General features: G+C 35.5%; 1 protein-coding gene across 1 annotated transcript in view; it reads right to left on the bottom strand.

Moving 5' to 3' along the window:
• The window catches only part of LOC107713557 (putative histone-lysine N-methyltransferase PRDM6), a 48,094-nt gene that overhangs the window by 12,017 nt on the left and 26,002 nt on the right, over nucleotides 1-10,075 (bottom strand). The window contains exon 5 of the mRNA XM_016519106.1: nucleotides 6,160-6,284. Coding sequence (XP_016374592.1) covers nucleotides 6,160-6,284 — 125 coding nt within the window. The remainder of the gene's footprint in view (nucleotides 1-6,159; nucleotides 6,285-10,075) is intronic.

Below are 10,075 nucleotides of genomic sequence, written 5' to 3'. Positions count from 1 at the left end.
ATCAATTCGTTTTTTTTTTACAGAATAAAAGTGTTAATTTCTTAAATAAAAAATCTTACTGACCCCAAACTTTTGAACGCTCATGTATAATTTAACTGGTCACACAGACACAATCTGAACAATTTCTTAAATTGGCAAATAAATAACATCTCGGTTACATATGTAACCCTCGTACCCTGAAGGAGGGAACGCAGACGTTACGTCAGCATTGACTGACGAATTGGGATCTCGCCAGAGAGGCCAATCACCTTCGAGTGTTAACAAAACGAGCCAATGAATGTTGGCGTGCGAGCTTTGCATCGCGCACCCCGCCCCGCAGCGCGGGTATATAGGGAGAGCGCATGCAGTCGCACATTCAGTTTTTCGCTGAGGAGCCGAGACGGTGTGCCTCAGCCGTACAGCGGTGGTACAGCAACTGTGGCGACGGGACGTAACGTCTCCGTTCCCTCCTACATACGTAACTGAGACGTTCCCTTTAAGTCAGTCACGTTCGACGTTACGTCAGCAGTGACTGACGAAATGGGATCCCTATGAAAACGCTACTATTGCTGACCCCCTCCTCGGATGCTCTCATTTCCCGAGTTGTGCTTTAAGTCGGAATGTGAAAACAACATGGACACTCTCGTTACTACAAAGATTTGTTGGATCTGTATTATTAGAGCTTTCCGACTTGAGTTCACGTGCATTTTCTCAGTCGGGATATTATTTTTCACGTGCGGTGCCAGTGATGATGCTTCTTCCACTTCTGACAAATATTTCAATCGATCGCTCAGGCATGGCACCGAAATGAGGCACCGAAATCTGCGTTCGGATTCGGCTCTAGTACATACTGGTTACATAGGTACCGGTGCCATATTGGTACCGGGTTTCGGTACCCAACCCTACTGCTGACGTTAACGTCGAATGTGACAGACTGAAAGGGAACTGTATATCTTTAAAAATAAATGTATTAAATGTAATAAGTTTATTTATTCTAAAAATGACTAAACAGCATTAGAGAATCAGCCATAGAGTCAGATCTTGGACGAGGAACCGACGTCTTCAGACGCTTTCAAAGACACTTTATGTTCAGAAAGGCTGAACCACATTCCACATTCATCATCACACAGCATGCTGTGCACATAAACACTGAAATAGCCGACTGTAAGACGAGACATGTGAGAGCACTCTGATTCAATAACGCCAGCGCATTCGATGCAGCATGAAGCATGAATCTCCAGAAGTCGTCTGATCACCGCTGAGCATCAGCCGCAGACCTGAGATTAGACTGAACGTGGAGAAACACACAAATGAAAGCTCTGCTCCGCAGGCCAGGGTATCTCAGGACTCCGCTGACTGCACTAATTACATGTGCATCTGAGCAGATCTGAGTGTTCATATATTCAGACTCACACATGAATCCTGAGCTCCACAGACAAACAGTGTCAAAACAGCTTCTGATCAGCGAAGAGCTCCTCTCTCACAGTATTTCTCAACAGCACATCTCTCAGATCACATGACACACTGTAGAGAGCTCTGTCTAAACACGACAGTAAGCAGACTGAACTCATAAAGTCTGTCTGCTGTAAACACTGGACTGTCAGACTCGCTCTCTCCTCCAGCAACAGCCTTCGCTGGGAGAACATACATGAACACTAAGCTGGGCGATTCTTCTGATTTATCCATTAATTCAAATTAGGAATGCATGATATTAGATTTTTGCCGATATGCCGATATTTTTCAAATAATTTTGGCCGATAGCCGATGCCGATACCGATATATATTTCCCTTTGTTTTGAAACAACACCAAATCTCTCCTGTGCAGAAATTATAAACAAATTATTTTTAATTTTGGTTGATTTTGAGCAAAAACTTATTTGTAATCAACTTTATTAAAGTAATTTTTTTAATTGGAGTACATTGAAAGCCTTGAAAATATAGCCGTAATAAAATCAATCTCTGCTGTGTATTTTTGGTACCGGTGCCATATTGGTACCGGGTTTCGGTACCCAACCCTACTGCTGACGTTAACGTCGAATGTGACAGACTGAAAGGGAACTGTATATCTTTAAAAATAAATGTATTAAATGTAATAAGTTTATTTATTCTAAAAATGACTAAACAGCATTAGAGAATCAGCCATAGAGTCAGATCTTGGACGAGGAACCGACGTCTTCAGACGCTTTCAAAGACACTTTATGTTCAGAAAGGCTGAACCACATTCCACATTCATCATCACACAGCATGCTGTGCACATAAACACTGAAATAGCCGACTGTAAGACGAGACATGTGAGAGCACTCTGATTCAATAACGCCAGCGCATTCGATGCAGCATGAAGCATGAATCTCCAGAAGTCGTCTGATCACCGCTGAGCATCAGCCGCAGACCTGAGATTAGACTGAACGTGGAGAAACACACAAATGAAAGCTCTGCTCCGCAGGCCAGGGTATCTCAGGACTCCGCTGACTGCACTAATTACATGTGCATCTGAGCAGATCTGAGTGTTCATATATTCAGACTCACACATGAATCCTGAGCTCCACAGACAAACAGTGTCAAAACAGCTTCTGATCAGCGAAGAGCTCCTCTCTCACAGTATTTCTCAACAGCACATCTCTCAGATCACATGACACACTGTAGAGAGCTCTGTCTAAACACGACAGTAAGCAGACTGAACTCATAAAGTCTGTCTGCTGTAAACACTGGACTGTCAGACTCGCTCTCTCCTCCAGCAACAGCCTTCGCTGGGAGAACATACATGAACACTAAGCTGGGCGATTCTTCTGATTTATCCATTAATTCAAATTAGGAATGCATGATATTAGATTTTTGCCGATATGCCGATATTTTTCAAATAATTTTGGCCGATAGCCGATGCCGATACCGATATATATTTCCCTTTGTTTTGAAACAACACCAAATCTCTCCTGTGCAGAAATTATAAACAAATTATTTTTAATTTTGGTTGATTTTGAGCAAAAACTTATTTGTAATCAACTTTATTAAAGTAATTTTTTTAATTGGAGTACATTGAAAGCCTTGAAAATATAGCCGTAATAAAATCAATCTCTGCTGTGTATTTTTGTTCTCAGACAGATGCAGTTGAAACCTTAACATTTTATTTGTGGATTTAACATTAATAGATGGTCTAAAGCAAAAGAACTGTAAAAAGTCTAAAAATCTTTTAGAGCTCATTATGTTTGTTTTCATATTCCATTTGAAAAAATACACACTGCAAAAAATGATTCTCTTACTTAGTGTTTTTGTCTTGTTTTCTAGTATAAATATCTAAATGGTCTTGAATCAAGATTAATTTTTTTTGTACAAGTAAAATGACAAGTCTTGTTTTCTGTAAAAAAAAGTATAAAAATTGTGTTAGTTTTTGCTTAAAACAAGCAAAAATATCTGCCAGTGGGGCAGGAAAAATCATCTTGTTTAGAAAAATCTTTTAGATCTCATTATGTTTGTTTTCATATTCCATATGAAAAAATACACACTGCAAAAAATGATTCTCTTACTTAGTGTTTTTGTCTTGTTTTCTAGTATAAATATCTAAATGGTCTTGAATCAAGATAAATTTTTTTTGTACAAGTAAAATGACAAGTCTTGTTTTCTGTAAAAAAAAAGTATAAAAATTGTGTTAGTTTTTGCTTAAAACAAGCAAAAATATCTGCCAGTGGGGCAGGAAAAATCATCTTGTTTAGCCTTTGAATTAAGATTATTTTTCTTAACCCATTGGCAGATATTTTTGCTTGTTTTAAGCAAAAACTAACTAAATTTAGATTAAAAAAAATACGTAATATCTTAAATAATTTTACTTGTCAAGTAAATGCATCTTGATTCATGTTTATTTAGATATTTATACTAGAACACAAGACACAAACACTAAGTAAGAAAATAATTTTTTGCAGTGTATTACATATTACTGAGTAAATCTGTATATATCAAATTATTTAATTTACAAGTGTCATGTTTGTGATTTTTATTCATGTAAGGAATAGCTTCTGACCTTTAAATCAAAACAGACTCGTGATTTTATGACATTGATACTGCATTATTTATTCAGAAACACAAGTATCTTAATGATATTATAATGTAATCTCATCACTATCACATGCTGAGCACATGTGAGTTATCCATATTATCGGCAAGGCATATTGCATATGGTCAGTACTGTAATCACGATTATTTAACATGATTATGAGTGGGCCACATGACCAAAACTTTATATGAGTTATTTATTTAAAGATAGCGATATAGATTAAATATATATTTTCTGTACATAAGTTTGCTGTGACATCTACATTTTAGATTAGCGAAACTTCATAATTCTCAATACCACAGCAGAATACCAAGGTAACTCATATAAGTGTAAAAAAAAAAAATTAAGAAAAATACTTAAACAGTCAGTAATGCAATAAAAACAAAACGCAAAGGACAAATACAATAAAAAAAGATAGAAATTAAATGAGTGCGTTTTTATGCAAGTCTAAAGTACGGTATTCCACTAACCACCTGCAACAGAAATTGAATAATCAAATGTAAAATAGTCTTCACTGTAAGAATTAAACTCGCTTTGTTTCTTATTAAAGCTACAAACATCCTTCAGTCAACAGCGGTGAGTGCATTTCTCTTTGTGTTTTGTTGTTTGGTTGATATTAAGCACACAGACAGCAGCAGGAATATTAGACTGCTGTCACTTTAAGAGCTGCATGGATCCAATTTACTGTAACACACGTATTTTCATTCTCAACTGTTTATGTTCACTTAAGACGTAACCAACAATGGTTTATGTGAATTATCAATAAGCACCGCATTTTGACACAGTTTTGCGTTTATTTGACCGTTTAGGCACGCACCTTAAGCTAAACTTTCACTTTACTTGACCGTGTACTGTTCTGTGTCGGAGCGAGTTCTCTTTCATGCTTTTAAAAACACAAATAAATCTAATAAATGTTAATAAGTCAAGCACATCCCATTTTGCCACATTACTAATTTGCATGTGGCGTTTGACTTTTAGATGCCATTTCATGAGCGAAACGCGACGTAATGCTACGGTCAAACGTGTCCGTCAAGCACATGTTTACATAAAAAAGCAATGGAAAAGCAGAAAGCAGTGCAAAACTCCTAGTGTATGTGTGATATTTGATGTTTGATGATGCTGACAGACTGAAAGCTGCTGCTGTTTTCATTCACTGTTAATAATCATCTATTACTGCTGTTACACTGACAGTCAGGAAGAGCTTGAATTGGCTCAACTTAAAGTCGACCTCTAAAACTGAATGTTTTGGCTAAAAAATATATTTTTTTTAAATTTAAAAATTATTTCTGAACATATAGGATATGTTTAAGTCAATATTTGCCATCATATATCATGCATCTTTTCTGCAAAGATATTTAACAAGTGAATTTGTTTTACATTTACACCATGTTGAATTGAACTTTAAGTAACACTTCACTTAAAGCCTTTATATACAGTATAATGCATTATAAAAGTAGTTTTAATGCATTAATTATGCCTTGTAATGCACCTTATAATGATCTCATGAATTATTGTAACCTCAGCTATAATATATTATAATACTGATCTATTCATTATTACACCTTTAGAAAGTATAATGCATTAAAACACAAGACAAGCAAACCTTTAAACATTATGATGCATTTTAACTTTTGTTACAATTATGCATGAAATGAACAAATGTATTAGAACATACATTATGAAAACCTTCATAATACACTATTACCGAAGTGTTACCGAACCAGATGGTTTTATACGTTTTTAAGAAAATTGAATCATGTTGTAGTTACATTTTTTAAACTAACTAGTTGAACATTTAAGAAATCGAAATCATTATCTTATCCAGAGCTCCTGTGAGAACATCTACATCTGTAATGTAGGTGAAACGTTTACCAAAACCACCGAAACTGAGCAGAACCAGCGTGAACTTCTTAAAAAGAAGAAGCTGAAACTGAAAGCAATTCTGGATGAGATTTGTTCATGTAGCAGCGACTAAATGCGACAACAAACATCTGAATCTGAATGTCACTGATGCAACAGATGACAAAATCATGGAAAGCACACTTATAATTCCTCAAAGAAGCATCAGTGTGTCTGTAGTGGGAATAAGTGTGTGAATGGTTCAGATGAGATTGATGCAGAAGAGTTTCTCTTACAGTTTTCGTCTTGTGCGACGCACTGCAGCGGGATGCCGAAGAAAGACGTGTAGCTGTCGTTGTACCAAACCAGGAGCTCCGTTCCTCGAGGGATATCTGCACACGCCCGGTAGAAGATACACGACCTGAAACATTCAAACACAATGCTTAGAAATCAAAATGACATCTGACTATACAATGACTATAAAATATGTAAATCCACTATAAACTTTAAATCATTCATCGTCATGTTTGAATTTATCGTCATCCTTGATTTAGTCTCATCCAGAACATGTGACATGTTGGTGAAGCTAAAAACAATAATAATTATAAAAAAAAGTTTAAATGACATTAATAAGACTATTTATAAAGCAGTGTATGTTTAAAATGTATTCAATAAAATGACTATAAAATATGTAAATCCATTATAAAATATATCAAATCATTCATTTTCAACAAGTTTGACATATTCTTCATGAAACTAAAAACAAAAAAGGTTAAATTACATTAAATAAACTGTTTATAAAACAAAACGTACATTTAAAATGTATTTAATCAAATTACTATATGTAAATCTATTCTAAAATATATCAAATCCTTCATTCATGTATATATATATATATATATATATATATATATATCAGAAACAACAAGAGTGTCTTTAGAAGCCATCTTTTGTGTAGAACTACTTCATTCCGCCACAGATTCAAATCTCAGGAATGTTGAGTTGTTTCATTGAAAGCTTATTTTATTACTGTATTAAAAGCTCACTGTATTTTGTAGAGTTGAGTTTTATGAGAGAGAGATTGACTGAGCGAGTGTGATTGCCTGCATCTGATACAGCTCAATCTCATATTCACAATAAAACATGAGTCTGAATGTCCGCTGAGGAAAGCGATATCTTTGTCGTACTATCGTTTCATCTGTTAAGGGTGATTTCTGATGACAGGGCTGATCTGTGCATTTGTTGGTTGCGTCTTACAAGCTGTTGTTGAAAGAAAAAATAACTTCCTTGCATTTCAGTCTTTTCAATATAAATGTCTTTAATGCTGACTTGTAAAAACTTGTCTTTTGTTGCCATCTAATGGCAGAACAATGTAACTAAAATCACCATCACGAACACACAGAACGTTTCCCAATAATAAATATTATTATTAAATACTACTATTATTTATATATTTGTTGCACAATAATTTTAACAAACAACAGCCATTATAAAAGTGGCTAGGCAATTCAGTCAGAAAAGTACAAAGGCAGCGCTCTGATACACCGCATTGAAGTTACATAAACATGGTGAGATTTTGCCAAAACTATTTGCTCTGGAACAAATAATAGATTAATGAGACCAAAGACTGCATGTTAGAATTACCCAAAACGAAATATATCTCATGTTTAACCACTATAGAGACATCAGAGCCAGCGGTAAAAAGGCTGCTCTCTCCGCAGGTTCATGAGCGCTGAACGCCGCTGACGCTCTGGAGCTCACATCTATGAAACCGTCGAAGCTAATTTTCAAATAGATGTTATCTTTATTAACAAACGGCATATTTGGGGCCAGATTTACTAAACAGGGCAAATTAGCACGAGAGCACAATTTCAAAACAGCGCAGATGGGCGTAGAAATTTCTGTGGTGATTTACTGACAACACACAAATGAAAGAACACCGACGCAACTTCTCATTTACATATCGACCAACACAATTCATCAGGTGCGGGTGATCTACTTACGACACAGGCGCAAAATAGTTTGAGACATGCTTTTTTGGAGGGCGTTAAATAATGGCGCAAACATCACTAATTTGATGAGCGCAAATGTTAGTAAATCATGTTGTGTGATTCATTTTAATACTCTCCTCCCATAAATTTTGCGTCTGAAAGGGAACTCCTACAAATGCATATTGAATAAGGTCAGGCGCAAAAATAACTGTGTCCATGCCTTTTCAGCGCTAATTCGTCACTGCGTGTCTTTAGTAAATCCTGACAGTATTAATTTAATGCCAAAAGACAGTTTGCGCTGGCGCAAGCTGTTAGTAAATCTGTCCCTTGAAGTCTAAGTACATTCTCGCCTAAACTCTTAAAACTACATTCTGACACACAAACAGTGTTATTTTTACAATTATAGTGGATTTGGGCGTCCGCTTTGACACTCGCTGTGAGAAATACCGCAAATGGAGTTATACAAACGGTGAAACGGTTCTGTGGGATATTGGGTGAATATCTCAAGGGTGGAAAGACCCGAAAAGACCACAAAGGTCTATCAAAACTATATTTTATTTGTATTTTTTTTTTATTTAAAAAGTTTTTTTTTTTTAAACGATAAAGCATACAGTACATGTGACCCTGGAGCACAAAAGCAGTGTTAAGTCGCTGGGGTATATTTGTAGCAATAGCCAACAATACATTGTATGGGTCAAAATTATACATTCTTCTTTTATGCCAAAAATCATTAGGATATTAAGTAAAGATCATGTTCCATGAAGATATTTTGTAAATCTCCTACCGTAAATATATCAAAACTTAATTTTTGATTAGTAATATGCATTGCTAAGAACTTCATTTGGACAACTTTAAAGATGATTTTCTCAATATTTAGATTTTTTTGCACCCTCAGATTCCAGATTTTCAAATAGTTGTATCTCAGACAAATATTGTCCGATCCTAACAAACCATACATCAATGGAAAGATTATTTATTCAGATGATGTATAAATCTAAAAAGAAATTGACCCTTATGACTGGTTTTGTGCTCCAGGGTCACATATTAGTGTATTGTATTACATATTTGCACATCGTAAACACCTCTGTATATTTGCATATTTGATGCTTGTACCCAGCATCTAACACTAGTATTTCCATTCATGCACTTATGTTTATTCTGTACATGTACTCTTTTGTTTTTTATTTTGTATTCTATGTTTATACTTTTTTATGCATGCTTTGTTGTCTGTTTTAATGTTGCTACTGGATACCTGAATTTTCATCTATATTCATCTTTTGTGGTCTGTTATGTTTTTAGTGTGTAGACACCACTTGCTGATTTTTATATACAATTTCCTTTACTGTATATACTGCTAATTACTATAATCCTACCAGAACAATAACTGTATTTTTAGAGTTTTACTATACTACAGTATATCTATATGCCATAATTATGAGGAGTAATGAGGACGCGTCCCCTGGTTTTGTCAGATCTCTCTCACATCTGACGGTTAGTCTGGTGTTGTGTGCTGGTGTGGGTTGGTTTAGTTAAGTTAGTTGAGTTTCTCTACCTGTACTGCACCACCATCATGTTCTGCTCTCCACAGTGTCTGGCGCAGCGGATGTACCTCATCCAGCTCGACTTACTGGGCTCGTTCCCGTCAATAAAGTGCTGTAAGGTTCCCTCCTGATCGTAAATCTGCAAGAGACAAACACAGTCAGAACTCGCAGTCCTCCTCGTCTTGTGTGCTCTGCTTTTATATAAATATAACCAAACAAAAATAACTTGTCAAATAACCTGCGGTGCTCGATATTTCAGTCTCTTTTGCTAACGTTCCCTTTAAGTGTTAAAACTTTATTTCTGAATGTTCTTAGAACGTTCAAAATGTCCGGTTTTGAAATGTTTGAATAACTTTTTTGAAACTTAGAGGAAACATTAAGGAAGTGTTCCATTTTATCATTTTGCAAACGTTACTTTTGAATGTTCTGTGAACAGTTAGTAACATTTAAACATCCAACTAAAATGTTTCAGAGCAACGTTCCACAAACAATGTATCAATAATGTCCTTGTGCTAAGAGTTTTAGAATGTTATTAAGTAACAGAAAACTTCAAACGAACATTCTATTCCATTACTGGAAGCATGTTTTTTCATAATGTTGAGAGAATATTGCCAGAACATTCTGAGACACATCACTGTTTGATTCAATCCCCACAAACACTGAAGACAGCAAACATATGA

Source organism: Sinocyclocheilus rhinocerous, unplaced genomic scaffold (assembly GCF_001515625.1).
Source record: "Sinocyclocheilus rhinocerous isolate Xijiao unplaced genomic scaffold, SAMN03320098_v1.1 scaffold1049, whole genome shotgun sequence".
NCBI lineage: Eukaryota > Metazoa > Chordata > Actinopteri > Cypriniformes > Cyprinidae > Sinocyclocheilus > Sinocyclocheilus rhinocerous.
Note: the sequence above shows the minus strand (reverse complement) of the source record. Positions and strands in the feature narration are given on the sequence as shown.